General features: G+C 43.4%; 1 protein-coding gene across 2 annotated transcripts; it reads left to right on the top strand.

Moving 5' to 3' along the window:
* The first annotated feature begins 366 nt into the window (after positions 1 to 366).
* ARPC1A (actin related protein 2/3 complex subunit 1A) lies at positions 367 to 16,460 on the top strand. Of its 2 annotated transcripts, none has more exons than XM_063171704.1 (10): positions 367 to 501; positions 3,689 to 3,770; positions 4,507 to 4,611; positions 7,042 to 7,264; positions 8,883 to 8,990; positions 11,764 to 11,976; positions 13,199 to 13,274; positions 13,449 to 13,642; positions 14,907 to 14,997; positions 16,084 to 16,460. In XM_063171704.1, the coding sequence occupies exons 2-10, from the start codon at positions 3,707 to 3,709 to the stop codon at positions 16,120 to 16,122; spliced, it is 1,113 nt and encodes a 370-aa protein (XP_063027774.1). In that variant the 5' UTR covers positions 367 to 501; positions 3,689 to 3,706; the 3' UTR covers positions 16,123 to 16,460. The 2 variants fall into 2 exon arrangements, with proteins under 2 accessions (XP_063027774.1, XP_063027773.1); XM_063171703.1 differs by having other exon boundaries at positions 373 to 501; positions 3,666 to 3,770.
* The last annotated feature ends 1,646 nt before the right edge of the window (positions 16,461 to 18,106 follow it).

The raw sequence follows: 18,106 nt of genomic DNA, 5'->3' as shown, positions 1-18,106 counted from the left end.
CTGAAAGGAGCGTGTATTGATGCGGGATCCAGCCTCTTCTACCGTGCCTGCAGTGAGAGGACTGAAGGAAATGGCCTTAAATTGAGTCACTGGAGAGTCAGGTTAGATGTTATAATTTATTTTTTTTCACTGTTTAGGTGGTCAGACATTGGAACAGCATACCCAGCTAAGCGGCGAACTCACCACCCCTGGAGGCGTTTAAGAGTCACTTGCCCGATGCGGTTTAGGGCACACAACGGCGGGGGCACATTGCCAGCCGGGCTTTATGACCTTAAATTTCTCTCCTTACCTCGTCAATTCCTCGGCCGCGGCCGCCCCGCCCTGAGGGGCCGCGCAGGCGCCGCTCCGCCCTTTGTGTGGGGAGGGCTGGCGGCGCAGGCGCCCCGCGCGTTTCCTGCCGCCCGTGTCAGAGCCGGGCCCGCTCGGCCTCTCCCGCCGCCGGAGCGGAGTCGCGTTGACTGCCCAGAGTCCGCGAGTCCCGCTCCGCCCCCGCCGCCTCAGGTGAGTCCCGGCCGCGGCAGCGATGGGCGCCGGCCGGGGGGGAGCCTGCGGGGCCGCCGGCGTGAGGGGAGCGCGGGGGGGAGGCACCGCAGCATCGCTGCCCCGAGGGGCTGCGGGCGCCGTGCGGAGGGCGAGGCGGTGGGCACCGCTCGCCGCTTCGCCCTGAGGGGCCGGGGGGAGGCGAGGCCGAGGAGGTGCCCCCCGTTTCCCCCGCTGTGCCCACACGGCCCCGCCGTGCCCGGTGCTGGCAGGGCCCAGCTCACAATCCGTGCCCGTCCCGGCGGCTTTATCTGCTTGATATCTGATTGCTAACGGTGTCTGGTGTCGGGAGGTGCCCGAGATGAGCCGCCCACCCCCCTGAAAATCCGCGCTGAGTGGCTTGGGAGGCAGTAACAGCGCTGGGAGGCTGTCCTGCAGCGCAGGTGCTTGGCTTCCCGGTGTTTGCAAGTGGTGTAGGTGCTCCGAGATGGGGAAAGGATTAAAAAGATCCATTTCTCGCTGTCACACGCATTCCATCACCACTTCTGAGTCCGTATCCTGGCTGGCTGCTTGTCCAGGAATGGCCAAGTACCATTCACCACATATTTCTCACCCCAGAAGAGGTGACAGCAGCTGAGTGCTGTACATCCCAGCCTCGATCCTTCCAGGCCTTGTACTGAAAGAATTGCTCTACAAAGGTGCAAGATTTCCCTTTTTTTTTCCTCCATTTAAAAATATTTTATTGAAACTCAAAGTCAGTTGCTTTCCATTTGAAATAAAACTCAAGGAGAGCTGCATTAAGTACTTGCTAAGAAAGCCATACTGTTATTTTCCCCATGTGAGATTTTGAGTTTGGATGATAGGAAGGCATTGAGGCTATTAATTTGTTGAGAATCATAAAGCCAGCAGCGTTTTCCCAAGAGAAGTATAAGCTGAATTTTGTCTGTCTATTAGTAAGGAATAAATATAACTGGAAAACTTTTTTAAAGATTTATCTTCCCAAAGAACATGGCACTGTATCTATCAGGAGACAGAAATAGCACTGCTTTTTGAGGTTATCATCACTGTTGTGTTTTATGGGTTTGTAACCAAAGCAAAATGGAAAAAAGTCTCTTGTAGCCAGTTGTGAAGCTCAGGTAATTCAGTCAATGGGAAGGGATGGATCATACACCTTTGGGTAGGTTTTGGGAGCACCTGAGTAAAAATACCTGAACTAAGAGTTAGGGTGGCACCAAATTTTATATGTAATGCCAGTCTGTGAATAAAATACTACAGTTGTGATAGAAAGTGTTTCAAAATAGCTGCATTCCTTGGGGAGAGGAGACTGGATATTTTTACATTTTATTTCGGAAAGAGTAGCAAAGGCTGAGCATTCCTTGTTGGTGGAACAGCTCTTGAACTTTTCCTGTATATGGAAATCTGCTGCTACTGAATGTTGGCAGGAGCTAAAGCAAGATCCTGGAAAAAGCACTTTGCAGTTGTGTTTTGCTTCCACACATGGGATCTCAAATGATGGATGTCCAAGGGCAGAGATAACCAGATTATAGCAACATTTTCACATTAACAAAAAATAATTATTTTGCCTAGGACTGTGTGTATTTAATACCTCATTTGATTGGTGGCATGTGATTATTATAAGAACCATGAAAATCATGCTGGTTAAAATTATGAGCTGGACTAAAAGCTCAGATTGTTAAAGTTGTATTTCAAGTACATTTGAAATTCACCCATAATTTGCATATTTTTAGAATAACAGTGCTTGATTTCCTTAAATAAAAGAAAAAGTCTCTCCAGTTTTTTGCATTGGTGAAAAACTGTCTCACCTCTGCTCCAAGATCCAGCACTTTCAAAGTATTTGTTGAACTGATGGTGTGATAGTAACTCCTGAGGCTCCCTAAGAGCACACTCACCCTTCTTTCAGTCCCAAGTTTCTGTTGGATTGCCATTCATTTCCTGTTTGCTTCCAAATTCCTACCTTGTCCTGAAGGCTCCACCCTCTGCCAACATGGCCATACTTGGGTATGTTGTAATTCCAGGCTGAAATGGGTGTGGATGTCTTGGAATGACATCACGGAGATAGTTCTTTTAGGAGGGATATGTGGGGGTAAAAATGCACTGATCCATCAGGCAGTGATAAATTGCTGTGAAAATTAGTGGAATATCCAAAAGGAATTGACAAGTCCAAGTTGGACGTATTGAGCTGTGCACATTTTTATTATTACAGGTGACCTTGAGTTTTTATTCCATCCATTTGTGCTGCTCTGGTTAATACAGCACACATAATACTATTTTTTAATACCTAAAATATTTTGGTGTCTAAAATACTTTAATGTCTAAAATATTTTCATTTCAAAAATATACTATTGTATCCTGTGTATTAACCAAAGGCAGCATAAATGGATGGAAGATAATACAATAAAAACATTTTAAACAACTTTGTGTCTGTGGATGGATGTGCCTCCAATTGCAGAACTTCAGTACTGTCTCTTGTACCAGCCATCACTTTAAAAAGTAGGTATTTAGCCATTTTTAAACCAAATACTCAAAAACTATAATGATTCAGCTTGTTTTAATGTTTAGAGTTTCATGGGGCAGAAGCCTGATTATCAAACAGTTCACTGCTATAATTAACTTGAAGAAATTACTAATTAGTTAATTACTAATCTTAGTAATTTTTCCCTGGGATACATATAAATGGTTTTATCAAATAATAAATCAGCAGACCAGTTACACATCAGTTTGACTTCTTGAAAAAAAGATTTTGTAGTAGTGCTGCCTGTGAGCCTGCATACAAGTCAGGCTTTAGAATCAGTTCACTGACCTTTGTCCTAGATATTTATTTTTTTAATTGTTCTATTTCCATAGTAAAATTAATAGGTTTATTAGGTTTCTTGAGGACCTGCTCTCTTGTCTGTGAGGTTACACAAAGCAGCAAGTGTATCTGGCTTTTAGGGCAATTGCAATTAGCTAATGTAAGCAGGACAATGCAAATTCATCATCCTACTGAAAATATCTGGGATGTGACACAGGCAGCTCTTGAGCATTCTTATCATATTTATTAGCTTGTGATCTGTAAATTAATTGTAGCATTGCACTGAATGATGCTTGGTAAATATTGAAGGTAAACTTGGATTTATTAATTCTCTCATTTTGAAGCGTTTTGTTTTCACTTTTACACCTTTCAGCCTTCTCACTTTTTACAACATAGGAACCTCTTTAACTCGGAATGTCTCTGCATCAGTTCCTGCTGGAGCCAATCACCTGCCATGCCTGGAACAGAGACCGTACTCGTAAGTAATCAGCTCATTTGCATTTTTAGTTTCTCATTTTTCAATTGCTGTTTTCTTTCTACTGTCAGTTTTTGATCTGCTGATCTTCTGGGTCTCATTTAGGGAAGGTGTGATCAGATACATAGTTCTACATGTTAAATGTTCTACTTCTGGTCCAAAAAGCACAAGTCTTCCAAAATCTGAGCTTTTCTAAGCTTGTTGCTGGAGCTCTGGCATAGGAGGTAATTGAGTCTTCCTGGTGTTCCACAAAGCTTTGCCTCTTGGCCAAGTTTTCTATATAATGTGGATTGTTGTGTTCCAAATGTGTTGTCTTCCTGTGCAGAGTACTCATAACCATGATAATGTGTACCAATATCAAACTGCCAGAGGGCAGGGTTAGGTGGGATTTTGGGAAGAAATTCTTCCCACACATTCCCAGAGAAGCTGTGCCTGGCAGTGCCCAAGGCCAGCTTGGATGGTGCTTGGAGCAACTTGGGATAGTGGAAGGTGTCCCTGTTTATGGCAGGGGGTTGGAACTGGATGATCTTAAAGATGCCTTCCAACCCAAACCATTCCATGATGCTTTGTCCATAATTATTGGAGATTTTCCAGGGATTTTGGCCCTTCCTTGACAAAGCCCATGTAATGCTCTCAAATTTGTAAATAGAGGTTTTAGATGGGAAAAATCTTTCCAAATATAGCATTTGCTACTAAAAAGCCTTCTCTACAATTGGATTGTTTTATTTCCTCTTTCAAGAGATTGCCATTAGCCCTAATAACCATGAAGTGCACATCTACAAGAAGAGTGGGAACCAGTGGGTGAAGGCTCATGAGCTGAAGGAACACAATGGACACATTACAGGTGAGAATGTGCTGAGCCACACATGAAGTTTTCCAGCCCCTCCTGTTTTCCTCAGCTGAGATTCTGAACAGAAAATCTGCAAGTGTTGAGTAAATAGATCTTTTTATAGGTTGGCATTCCCACTTAGACAGAGCCTTGCAGCAGTTTTCTGAACTGCATGCAGTGAATGTTAGGAAGAAAAGCCCTATCTCATTTCCAGACATTTCAGTGGAGTTACTGAGCCATTTTTTCTTATCTATGGCTTATTTTTCATCCCTAATGACATAATGAGAACACATTTTCAGTCTGCTGAAGTAATCTGCTTGTGTCACAGTGATGCATGCTGTTCCCTTTCAAGTGCTAGTGCTAAAATTTCATCAAGTATACAACTGTAGAATTGCTTTGTGGTTTCCAACAATAAATACCCTTTTTTAAGAACTATATATACATATCAAATGGTCAGTCCTGGACTTAGACCATCAGTGAGCACATTTATTGCAGGCCCTGTACATCCACAATGGAAATTAAGAAGAGCTACCACAATGAGTCACAAGGTGTTATTTTTAAAAATGTGATTTTTCTGTGGCAGTCTTTCATATAACTGGGTTGGGGTTTTTTTTCCATGGTGATATTTTTAAAAGGGCTTTATGCTCTTAAGGAAGTGAAAGTAATTAATACAAGCACATGCCCAAAGCAGCAAATTCTCTTCTCAGCTCACTAATGGGCAGAAGTACCACTCCAACAGCATTTTGCAGGAACTTTAATTTTTCCAATTCTTGCTGTCCAAGAGTGCAACTATCCTGCTCCTTTGTGAAGAGTCATTTGGGCTGCATTTACAAATGCAGCTCAAGTGTCCTGTCCCCCCCTCCCCAAGACATTCTACTTGTACCTGTTAGTGTTAGAAGCCATATGTTCATGACTTGGGAGAAGAACTGTCCCTGCTTTCCTGCACAGTGTGAGCCTTTGGGGTACAAAACACTCTGCTGGTTGTAAAGAGTGGAGTTAAACTCTGGTTACACACAGAGAAGCCACTGAGCAAACTGCTTGTAACCCCTGGCAGGAGTGAGTCAGCTGCTGTCACTGCAGCTCCTGATCACAGGGGACAAGGTCCTTCTGTGGCTCAGGTTTGTGCTGAGCTGCCTCTGCTCACTCACAGGAAGAGCTTGTTTATTGCTGAGCTAAAAATCTGAACTTGGCCTAAATCAGAATAGCACCAGGGCTGCTGAGAGGAGGTGGTGGGCAGGAGAAGGAAGGAAAGACAGGATGGTCCCTCTTTCAAAGGCAGTGCTAGAACTCCTGTAACTGCAGTTTCAGACTACCAAGCTCTGAACTTTTTAAGCATAAACTTATTTTGAAGTAAACAATGTATGAATAATATGATAGCATTAGTACAAATTCTTTCCACAGCTTTTATCCCACTTTCAGATTGTGAGCTTAAGAGATATTTTTAATACTGAATGTGGTAATGGAAAACCACTGATACATAATTTGTGGCAGGAGAGTTGAGGACTGCATCCCAAAGGATGCCAGGGAAAAGATGAAAAATAATGTTCCCATAAGACTTTCCAGTTGGGAACATCCTTCATTTCCTAGGAGGGGAAAGAAGCAATGGCAGCTTTATCAAAGGTTTTATTTTATTGTTTGAATTTATTTTTTTCTTCGTAAACCCTTCTTGTGACACAGCTTAAACAGGCACAGAAAAAAATGTAAGCATTGTGTCAGTGCGTAAAGATTGATAGCAGCTAACCAAAACTCCCTGTTATCTAAACTTTAGATCATGGCTGCAGTCTGGCAACAAGCACAAAATGTTGTTAGAGGTTGTGCAGTTCTAGAATTGCTGAGTTTCAGCTGTTGAGAGGGATCTTGCACAAGTCAGAGGTTTGGAGGGTGCTGGTGGACAGGCCTTGGCCGGCCTGCAGAGCTCCACCTGTTGGTCAGCCCTCGGAGCTTCCTCAGCCAGCACATCCCTGGCATCTGGGAATTTGGGATCTGTAGTTTTGATGAAAGCTAGAGGGAGAAACAAGTATCCCTAACAGCTTGAAACAGCTCCTGGAGAATAAGAGATGAAGGGGAATGACATAAGTCATAACTGTGTCAGTGATCAGTTTGTCAGGAATTGCAGTGACAGGGCAAGGAGGAATGGCCTCAGACTGAAAGAGGGGAGATTTAGATTAGATATGGCAAAATTCTTCCCTGTGAGGGTGGTGAGGGCCTGGCTCAGGTTGTCTGGAGAAGCTGAGGCTGCCCCTGAATCCCTGGGAGTGTCCAAGGCCAGGTTGGATGGGGCTTGGAGCAACCTGGGATAGTGAACGGGTGTTGGAACTGGGCAGTCTTGAAGGTGTTTTGCACCCCAAACCATTCTGGGATTCTGTGACGGAGAACTGTGAGGTGATCTCTGTTTTCCCTTAACATAAAGGGGAAAATGAATTCCTGTGCCCCCTTCACTGGCAGGCATTGACTGGGCTCCCAAGAGCGACCGCATCGTGACGTGCGGCGCCGACCGCAACGCGTACGTGTGGAGCCAGAAGGACGGCGTGTGGAAACCCACCCTGGTCATCCTCAGGATCAACCGCGCCGCCACCTTCGTCAAGTGGTCCCCCCTGGAGAACAAGTTTGCTGTGGGCAGTGGAGCTCGACTCATATCCGTGTGCTACTTTGAGTCTGAAAATGACTGGTGAGCTGGGTTTGTGTCTTGAGGGTCAGCATGGCAAAGCTGAAGTTGTTTAATGCTGTTACTATTTTACTAATTCCTGAAATACTCAGGAAGTGTAGAGGGATGGCCTCATCAGTTCTTTTGTGGACTTCAACATTTGGGGAATAAGGTTCTCTCTCTTCATTCTGCTGTAGCACCTCAAGGCCTTTGCCTATTTTCAGCCAGTACAAGTTGGCGTGGATGTGCTCTGCCTGACTGCCGTAAACATATGTTGCTTTTCTGAAAGTGCAAGAATTTCTGCAGAGTAAAGATTTCATTACTACAACTCTGTGGTTGAAAAAAAGATAAATATTTTCTTCTCCCTCTTCGTGCCAGAATGAATGAAGAAGCCTTCACTGGACTCTTCCTTCTGTATCTGTTATTTTGGGCCATTTCTTGTCATTCTGTCACATCTCCAGGGTGATCTGTTAGATGTTTGAGCTTGTCATGACCTGTTCTGCATTTTGTCATGTACTTTTACCACAGTTTATGGATTTCACATAAGAATATCACAAAGATATTTCTACCATTAACATTTTTCTCATTTTAGCATCTAAACTTAATGCTTCTGGTCTTCTTGTGTTGGAGCTACATTTGCTGTATCATCTGTAGCTGAAATCAGTGTGTGTCTCTTACTTTGGGTTGCTTAAACAGGACAAAAACACAGGTGACCTCTGTGCAGTCTGCCATGTGGAGATGAAAAAACAATGGCACCATCTGCAAAATACATTTTAATGATTGTTTTGGACTTTTATGCTTTCCAGCATATTCACTTATCGCTATCTTTTTTTCTGCCTCACTTGTCTGCAAAAGAATCGAGACTCCATATGCTAAAGAAATATAATTTGTAAATTGTGAGCCTTAAAACTTGTGCCTGATGGAAGTAAAATCAAAGAAAAAGCACCATCACCTCAAAGGCCATAAAGTGAATAATAGATTTCATTACTGGTTTGTAAATAGTTCAGATAAACCAAATCTGCTGAGACATATTTAGGCCACTATTGATGAATTCAGCAGCAGGACCACTTTGCACTGCACTGCAGATAATTGAGATGAATGCACTGGTTGGGTTGTTGGCAGTCACCCCATTTTCTTGTTGTGTTTTATAGTTATTGTATTTTTAAACAGTAGAAAAGTCAATAGGCAAGAGATGTGACTATAAAATTTGTTGGTAGGACTGGAGAAGGACTTGTGCTTGGTGATCCATGAAAATAGTGCTGCTCAGCTCAGTGTCACAGTCCCAGCTGACCTTGTGCTCACTGGGAGAAGGGACCTGGCAATTCCTGGACAAAATTCACATCAAGAAGTTCCATCTGATGCATCATAAAAATCAGCTTGAAGGGGAGTAAGACTCAGCTGAGGAGATACATATTTGATGAGTTTGTTCATAATATTTGAAAGTTTAATTAAGCTAACCATAAAGTTCACAGATTGCACAAGAGAATGTGAAAGATTTGGACATTAAGTTTCTTCCAAAACTGATGTGTTTTGTCATTGACAGGTAGCAGTCTTTTTGAGGAGCGCTTCATGGATTTGTGGGAATCAGGTAAAACATGTTCATATAAAATTTATGTCTTATTTTGGTTTGCTTTTGTTTTAGGTGGGTGAGCAAACACATTAAAAAGCCAATTCGTTCCACTGTCCTCAGCCTGGACTGGCACCCCAACAATGTCCTGCTGGCTGCAGGATCCTGTGACTTCAAGTGCAGGTGAGAGAAACTAAAATATCTACCTACAGTTTGGGTTATTGGATCAAATAAGTAGCTTGAGTATGTTCATCAGGTAATTGCACATGCTATTAAAATAAAAGGTGGCTCATTGTGTACTGCTGTTGGTACCAAAATAAAATATCCAGCTTGGCTTTGGTGCTGCTGTGCCCTGACTTTGCCAGCATGGATCTGCTGAGGGACACACCTGAATTTGTGACATTACACAGCATTTAGGCTGAGAGTTGGTCATTAGGCTGAAGTTGGATTAGCAGGTGTTACCCTGTAGAACACCAGCACTGCTAGTTAGAGGTTAAAAAGCAATACCCTAATGGTGCAGTTTTCCAAAATTCAGAGTAACTGGTCATTCCCAAAGGTGTTTTCCCATCTTTTTTTTCTGAGTTCCTTGTTTCCTCCCCTTTGCCTGTGGGGAGCTGAGTCAAGCAATTGATCCACCAGCAACTCAACACAATAGAAGAGATTTTTGAAGACCATTAAAAAAAAAAAAAAAGCTGTTAAAGGCAGATTGGTATGAGAGATGGATGGGGGAGACTTTGCAACTGATTGTGAAATTGCAGTGTGAGGGATGGGCCCTGCAAACTGCTCTGTGCTGAGTGATTGGGGTCACTGCAGGGAACTCTGCATGGGGAGCCTGCAGGGCCTGACTTGAATCCACATTGACTTAATCACTTGTACCTTCAATGATAATGAAAGCTTCTTTTCTTAAATTCTTTATGTAATAGGGCAATTTCTAAGCTTCAAAGTGTGTACTAAAAACGACTAAGGAGGAGTGGGAGGGGGAGGTGGGACTGATTATTGCATTCCTTAATTCAGAATGAAACCCTCACATCTAAACCCCATCCTTTGATACCTTTTCATGTAAGGAGAGATGTTAAATGGAAGCTGGGAAAGAGAGGGGAGAGTTGTCTCCTCTTTCCTGCCTTATTTACAGTTTAAATTAGATAAACTGTATGTATTCACTTCCTGTCACAAAATAGGTGATGTGAAACAGAAGCAGCTGCTTTTCACATATGGAAGCTTTTAAGTTTGGTTTCATAAAGCACCTCAGGATTCTGACATAGGTAACCTGAAATGTGTGTGTGTGGGATTCTAGGATTCTGTTTCTTCCCCAAAACCATGAAAAAGTATTCTCTTTTGTAAATGAGGAGTACAGATCTCTAGAATTCCAGTTCTCCCTTCAGTTCCATATTAAAAAAAAAAGATACCTGAAGTGTGCACCTGTTCTGATGGAAATTAGGAAATGGATCTGCCAGAGCCACTGCCACGTAATAAGCAACTAAGTGGGAAATAATTTGGGGAAGGAGTGGAGGGCAGGCTGCAAATTGCTGGATATTCAGTAGAGATTTTTGGTGCTTGGCCAAGATAAATGAGCTCTCCTTATATTTATCTGAAATACATATGTATCTATAGCTACAAGCACACATAAGTATGATTTTATGTTCTTGCTGAGGGAATGAAAGTCATTTCCTAACATTCTTTGAAGGCTGAGGCCTTCAAGCTGAGGTGATTTTGGTTTTAAAAGACAGAGAGACTTTAATAAGGGAGAAGACTTCTTATATTTTTAAGTAACAGTTAAATTCAAGGTCTTCCCTACTTAGGTATGATTTTCCTGCCTTGTGTCAAAGGCTGTTGCTTTAAACATCTTGTCCTACTTCCATACATTAAGAGACCATCCTTTTAGGTAGCTCTATAAAATTCAAAGTTTTAAAGGATTATCATTAGATTATATTTAAACTAATAGAGCCAAATATATATCCATACTTAATTCCCTGAAAATCTGTACCTAATATAGCTGCAGTTAAACCCTTCTCATTCCATATGAGCAGCTTTATTGAAATAAGCTGAGTATAGGTACCTCTGGAAGTGCTTACCCCACACACACAAAAGATACAAAAAACAGGGAAGGGGAGGCTACATTTTCTTCAACTCACTATAAAATAATTCCTGTTTGTGTGTGACTGCAACCATGAATATTTGATTATAGTTTCTCATTTACACTGATTTTTTTTTTTTCCCCCTCTGGTAGTAGCATGGTGTAGCTGCCTTGCTCCTCCTGTTCAATGGACTCAAATCCTATGGTTGTGACGTCCCATTAAATTCCATGGTAACAGTCAAGAACACCATATTGTGGCATGTCTGACTCATGCAGAAGGAATTTGATGAAAGGGGGAGGCTTTCTATTTAAACATACCTTAAAAACTGTAGTGCTGGGGAAAAAAAATTCTGTAAAAACATTGCAGTATTTCAGGTTTTCAAGGCATTCTTGCAATAATGAACCGGAAGAAGGTGGCTCAGAGCTCCTTTGCTGGCATTAGAACATCAGATTTCTTTCTTTGAAATCCTGCTAAAACAGGAATGTTCTTAAAAAGTGGGTAATTTTGTAGGTGTTTGTATTAGCTTCTAATTATACAGTGCCATTCCTGGGTTTTCTCTAGCTGAAGTCTTGACTCTGGAGAGCTGTTAGCACCGCAAAAGGATGAAAGGGAAATCTTGGCACGGGGAAAAATGCACTGACAACGTGTATTTTTGTGCCATCTTCTGGAAAAAAGGGAGAGGGCCACAAGAACAGCATTCATGAGAAACCTGTGAGCTTTTACACCCTTTGTACTGCTGCTTCCAGGCTCATTCAAAGACACCAAAATATTTTATTTTGGGAGAATCAGCACCCATCTCTCTCCTTCCAACATGAAACGCACCCCATGCTCCCATGAGCTTTGTTCTCTCTTTGTTCACACCAGATTCTTTTTATTTACAGGGTGTTCTCTGCTTACATTAAGGAAGTGGATGAAAAGCCAGCCAGCACTCCCTGGGGCTCCAAGATGCCTTTTGGGCAGCTGATGTCAGAGTTTGGGGGCGCGGGCAGCGGAGGCTGGGTGCACAGCGTCAGCTTCTCCGCCAGCGGCAACCGCCTGGCCTGGGTCAGCCACGACAGCACCGTGTCTGTGGCTGATGCCTCCAAAAACATGATGTGAGTATCCCTTGCTGCTGCTGTGAGCCTGAGGGTCCTAAAGGTCTTTTCCAACCTTAGTGATTCTGTGGTTCCATGTGGAATATTGGGATTGCAAGCTCGTGCCTCTGTTGCCTATTTTACTGTAGGCTCCAGGTCTCTTTGAGGCTTATATAAATATAAATATTCTATGAATAAGGTTTGTTTCTGTGAATTTTAGAGTATATAATTTAAATTCCACATAAGAATCCTTCAGTGAGTGTATAGTGGATTTATTTTGGAGGGGGAAAAAGAGGCATTTAGGAAAAAAGGTATGTTCCACTGAGTAACCCAGGAAAAGATATTTCCTTTTTCAAAACAATATTTGCAATACAAAATGTTCCAAGCAATATTCCAGACATTATTCCCAATTCAAAGAGAATCCATGCTCACTGCAGCACTAAGACCACATTCCTAACCAGAAGCTGGAAAGTAAGTTCATGAAATATTAATTTCAACATCTGTCCTTAAGATGCTGCTGATGCAAGGTTTCAACTTACACCTTCCAATGCAACAAAATATTTTACTAACAATTGCTCCTTCTGCTGCTCCTCTTGATCTGCATAACTTTGCAGTGTCCTTGGCTTTCCAGCCAGGAAGGATGAGATCCTCCATAGGTTTTGGTAGCAGAAGTGTCTGGGATCATCCAGGCATTGCTGGGATTAATTTTGAATTGTGGTTCTGATCAGTACAATTGTATAAGTACGTGGCAGGGAATATCATTCATTATAGTGTTTAAGAATTTTTATATTTCTATTTATATAATTCATTATAAAGTGTTCAAGAATCTTTATTTGTCATTAAATCACAAAAGTTGACTTAAATGAATATCCAGGCTTTTTGCCTCTGCAAAGATGTCAAGCATCAAAATTTCAAGAGTTCTATATATTTAAATGAAATTAATATCTTCATCAATACAGCTATTTTTGGGGGTATTCCTTTTTAACTCTTGCCCCTGTTTACACATAATTTTGATAACCTTAGCCTTTCACCTGGAACACTTGGCTTTGTTATAAATCTTCCAGCACACTTTGCTTAGGCTGAAACTTCTTATTGCAAATTACAACCTTCTGTTGTCACCACAGGACAGCCAAGCTACCTTGACTTTTCCAACAATCCTTGTGTGGGAACGGTGCCTGTTTTTTGTTAGAGCCGAAAATGAGAGGTTTCAGTGAATCCCTCTAACAAATGTCCTTGTGCTCAGGGTTTCGCAGCTGAAAACAGAGTTCCTCCCACTCCTGAGCGTGTCCTTTGTCTCGGAGAACAGCGTGGTGGCAGCTGTAAGTGTTTGCTATTTCCTCCTTGCAGAGCTTTGTCGTGTTTTGGAGGGGGAGAAAACCCCATACTTTGCACAGTTAATAATAACACTAAACCAGCTGTGCCCAGCTGTGTCAGTGCTTGCCTGTTGGAATGGCAGGGAATGCTGAGGTTTCCTGATGGGTTTTTGCTTGCAGGGCCACGACTGCTGCCCGATGCTCTTCAACTGTGACGAGCGTGGCTTGCTGAGCTTCGTGTCCAAACTGGACATTCCCAAACAGAGCATCCAGCGCAACATCTCGGCCATGGAGCGCTTCCGCAACATGGACAAAAGAGCCACCACGGAGGATCGCAACACCACCCTGGAGACCCTGCACCAAAACAGCATCACGTGAGTGTCCTGCTGCCAGCACCAGGGCAGGGAGAGCTCTCCAGGCAGCCTGTTCTGCCAGCACTTACCAGCTACACCTCTCTGGTACAGCAAAGCTATCTGTGGTGCTGTTCGCAGGGGTCCCAGGAAGAGGGAAGAGATGAGGATCTGACTCCGTGTTTATATTTATTATTTTATGATATATGTTACATTAAAACTATACTAAAAGAATAGCAGTAAGGATTTCATCACAAGGCTAGCCAGAAAGGAATGAATAACAAAAGCTCCTGACTCTTAGTGAGTCCAAGCCAGCTGACTGTGATTGGCCATTAATTGGAAACAACCGACATGGACCAATCAAAGATCCATGTGTTGCATTCCACAGCAGCAGATAATTATTGTTTACGTTTTGTTTCTCTCAGCTTCTCAGGAGAAAAATCCTAGCAAAGGGATTTTTCAGAAAATATCATGGCTACAGGTATCCCTTGTGGTCTTTCCTCAGCAGCTCTCTGTTTCTGGGATTTATGTGGCTGCTGGTTAATCATTGACATGCCCTTAGAGCTGTTTGCTCATGGTTAATGTGTTGTGTACCTTGGACACAGCTTATCTTATCAAATATGTGGGTAGTTCCCAAGAGGCTGGAGGCACTGTGCAAAATCCAGCCAGCAAAATCCACCTGAAATGCACATCCCAGCTTCCTGTTTCAGATGTTACTGCTATGTGACTTTATTATGTGTCACTGTTTTCAAACTGAAAGAGGGAAAATTTGAGTTAAACATAAAGAAAAATCCTTCCCTGTGAGAGTGAGGAGGCCCTGGCACAGGTTGCCCAGAGAAGCTGTGGCTGCTCCATCCCTGGAAGCTTTCAAGGCTGGGTTGGAGCAACCTGAGATAGTGGAAAGTGTCCCTGCCCATAGCAGGGAGTGGGGCTGGATGAGTTCTAATGTCCCTTCTGCTCCAAACCATTCCACAATTCTGTTAATCAAAATGCTTCATTCCAGTTAATTGGGTAAAAAAATGTCTTTGCATTAAAAGAGTTATGTGATCCCCAGGGATGTTGAGCAATTTCTCTTTATTCAAGGAAAACATTTAGTCTCACCAAGCCATTAAAGAGCTTTCAGCATCTTTTTCTTGGCTTATTTTTCTGAGGCATTCTACCAAGAATCTAGTGTAGGCTCTGGTATAGTCATGTCTCCATCCAAAGAGTAGGAGTAGAATTCAACCCAAATTTCCCAGTTTTCTGGCTCTCTGGAATGGGTGTTGGAGCTCTCACTCTCTGTTTGCAGCCAAGTGTCTATTTATGAGATAGACAAACGGGATTGTCGGAAATTCTGCACCACCGGCATCGATGGAGCAATGACCATCTGGGATTTCAAGGTAAAAATGTGCTTTTACTACCATGTTTATGTGAACTAGCTGGGTGATAGATTTTTCTTTTTTTTCATCTCTAGTATCAAGTCCTGGGGCTCAGCCCCAAGCCAGGTTTTAGCAGCAGCAGGAAATGCAGACTGGAATATTCAAAACCATTAGTGAAGTCCATAAAAAAACTGATCCAAGAATCTGCATAAATGTAGATGCAGTTTGTTAAGCAGATGGTGATAATACAGATTTATTTTTTAATATAATTACTAATGTCCCTGTAGGAATCCCCTTAATTCTTTCATTCTCCAGCCTCAGCCACAGTTGGACAGGAACAATTAGTACAACACAACCCCCTGCCTCTTCCTTTTGCCATCCCATGGGGCTCTGCTCATTGCCTGCTGCAGAACATGGCCCTGTCCTCTCAGAATTAACTTACCCAAGGAGCAAGAAGTTGTCTCTAACAGCTGGAAAATACCATATTGAAAATGCTGAAAGGCTGTATTGATGTCCATGCTTGCTTTGCTCAGGCCTAGCCAACAGAGGTCCCTGTTGGTCTTCCCAAAACTGGGATATGGGATCTGATATAGGGAAGGAATAGATTGTCTGTGTTGTGTGGTGCCAGAGTGCTCTGGTGGGGACAGGAGTCAAACAAGAAGTTGAGGTGATCTCTGAGCTGCTTTAGTGCAGTTTTAGGTCTGTATCATTGGCCTGTACATGGCTGATTTTGAAAGGAATGACTGTTGTGGTCTCTGGCTCTTGCATTGGAAAGAAATCCTTTACTTGAAGAAATTCCTCTCTGTGAGGGTGGGGAAGCCCTGGCACAGATTCCCAGAGCAGCTGTGGCTGCCCCTGGATCCCTGGCAGTGCCCAAGGCCAGGCTGGATGGAGCTTGGAGCAACCTGGGACAGTGGAAGGTGTCCCTGCCATGGCAGGGGCTGGAATGAGATGATCTTCAAAGTCCCTTCCAACCCAAACCATTCTGGGATTCTAATTTCAAATATTCATGTTTTTCACTTGGTTTTGTTAGCATTTACACTGAATTCTTTAGCCCAAGCTACTGGAGCAGATTGTAATTAAGATTTTTTTTTTCTCTCCTTCAAGACTTTAGAGTCCTCCATCCAAGGGCTACGAATCATGTAAAGATGGATTTCCATGATCTAGCAGGACAAACTGCTTGACAGAATGCAGCTCCCACATCTGCACAAACCTGAAAAGGGAGGAGGAAGGTGAAATATTTGGAAACACTGAGAAAATACAGCTTGGCAGATTTTCTTTTGAATCTAAATTTGGTGAATTGTGTTGGTTTCAAAATCAGCTGTGATTGTTATTTTTTTTTTGGTTGGTTGTTTCATTCCATTCTTTACCAAAGCTGCTCCTTAAGTAGTTTATTGCAGGAAGTTATGAATCACTAACTTAAAAGGGGAATTTTATGTAAATTGTCTGCTAGAAATAATAATAATAAAAAAGAGAAAAACTGATTCTTTGTTTTGATGCTTATTGATTAAAAAAGGGATGTTAAGGAAATTGGGAGAGAGAGTGGGGAAAACCCTGCACTGATATTTTATGGCCTTAAAGTAGGAGAAGTTCATCTTAACTGAAAGGTTCTAAAGTTGACAGACCTGGAGTTCTGATATCTGCATGTGAAGATTCAGATGAGCTTCTTCCAGAGGAATTCTTCCCTTGAGGTGGCAATTTTGGAGGATGAATGATTTTTATCCTACTTCTCTTCCTTCTGTCTGCCTTGCATTTAATCCATAACAACAGCAAATTAACCTGAATGTCTTTTTTGTTGTCTGCTTTGTGGGAACATTTTTCCAAAGGTGAGTGACCAAAATTATTTGTAGCTACCTTTGGGATTTGTCCTAAGCCTGCTCCCAGGTCAGTGCCTGGGGACAGGATGGAAAGCTCTGTGTGGGAGGTGAGACAAAAATCTGCTGAGCCTCAGCTGGGGAAGAAAAATTAAAAGCAAATCTTGTGGTAAATTTGTGGAACTTCATGGAATCACCATCCCTGGAGGTGTTCAAGGAACAACTGGATGTGACACTCAGTGCTCTGAGCTGGTTGGCAAGGTGGGGATTGGTCACAGGTTGGACTTGATGAACTTGGAGGGTTTTTCCACCCTCAGTGGTTCTGGGATTCTGTGTCCTGTTAGAGCTGAGCTCTCAACCCCTAAAATCCTGTGTTTATAACAACTGGTGAGCAAGGGAAGCTGCAGCAGAGGTGTCAGTGTGGTGTGGCTTCTGTGCTGATCTCTGTCCCCAGGTACCTGTTTCAGTTCAGCTCCGAGCCTCAGGAGCTCATGGAAGCATTTGCACACAGCTTTATTCACAGGGTGTATTCCTCCTCCTGTTGTTGCTGCCTTGCTGTGTTCTGAGGGGATTAGCTGGCTCATGGCATTGCTTTACAAAGCTGAAAATTGTCATTTCTGCTGAAAATGCAGAAGTATCTTAAAAAAACCCCAATGACTAAATTTACCACTTCCTCTGGAACCAGAGTTGCTTCACACCCTGCTCGTTTCTCAGCTCTGTTACTGTGGAAGTTCAGCTCTGAGTGGCAGCCACTGTTCTCCATCACAGAGCTGGATCCTTCTCTGGTTTCCTTGTGTCTCCCACCTTCTCCCCGGCAGTCAGGCTTGCCTTTACAATTTCCTCTCCCTTCTAAACATAAAATAATCAGTGTTTCATTTCTTGCAGTCAGGGGATCTGGGGGGTAGCAGAGAGGGAAGGGGTGAGTGAGTGCATCCCTATGCCCAGAAGGGAAGGCATGAGTGCATCCAGGCAGGAACGGGATAAAAATGAGCTGCTCTGAAGCAGGAGGTGATAAGAGCAGAGGGCTGGCTGTCTGCTGCGTGGGGACACGGGCATGGTGAGCACAGCCAGCCTGGCTCTGGGTCCCAGCGGGCTCTGTGGGATGCAGGAACCAGCAGAACCCGCAGCAGCTGCTGCTGAGGGCGGCCGGCTCTGGCTCCGCGGGCTCTCCCCGGCCGTGGGCGGCGATGCCGGCGGGCGGCTCGCTCCGGGCATGGCTGTTCCCTGGTGGGCACCGGCACCGGGGAGTTCCCATCCCTCTGAAAACTCATCGGGGCCGGGGGTGAGCAACACCCGGATCCCGGCGGGGATCCTTC

This window comes from Melospiza melodia, chromosome 18 (assembly GCF_035770615.1).
Source record: "Melospiza melodia melodia isolate bMelMel2 chromosome 18, bMelMel2.pri, whole genome shotgun sequence".
Classification (NCBI taxonomy): Eukaryota; Metazoa; Chordata; class Aves; order Passeriformes; family Passerellidae; genus Melospiza; species Melospiza melodia.
This window is presented reverse-complemented; position numbering and strand designations above follow the sequence as displayed.

Bases quoted from the DNA above. Each gene is read 5' to 3' on its own strand.
- ARPC1A (XM_063171704.1), top strand. From the start codon at position 3,707: ATGTCTCTGCATCAGTTCCTGCTGGAGCCAATCACCTGCCATGCCTGG. The intron at 11,977-13,198 runs GTGAGTATCCCT...CCTTGTGCTCAG, and splicing joins GATGCCTCCAAAAACATGAT to GGTTTCGCAGCTGAAAACAG. The intron at 13,643-14,906 runs GTGAGTGTCCTG...CTCTGTTTGCAG, and splicing joins CTGCACCAAAACAGCATCAC to CCAAGTGTCTATTTATGAGA.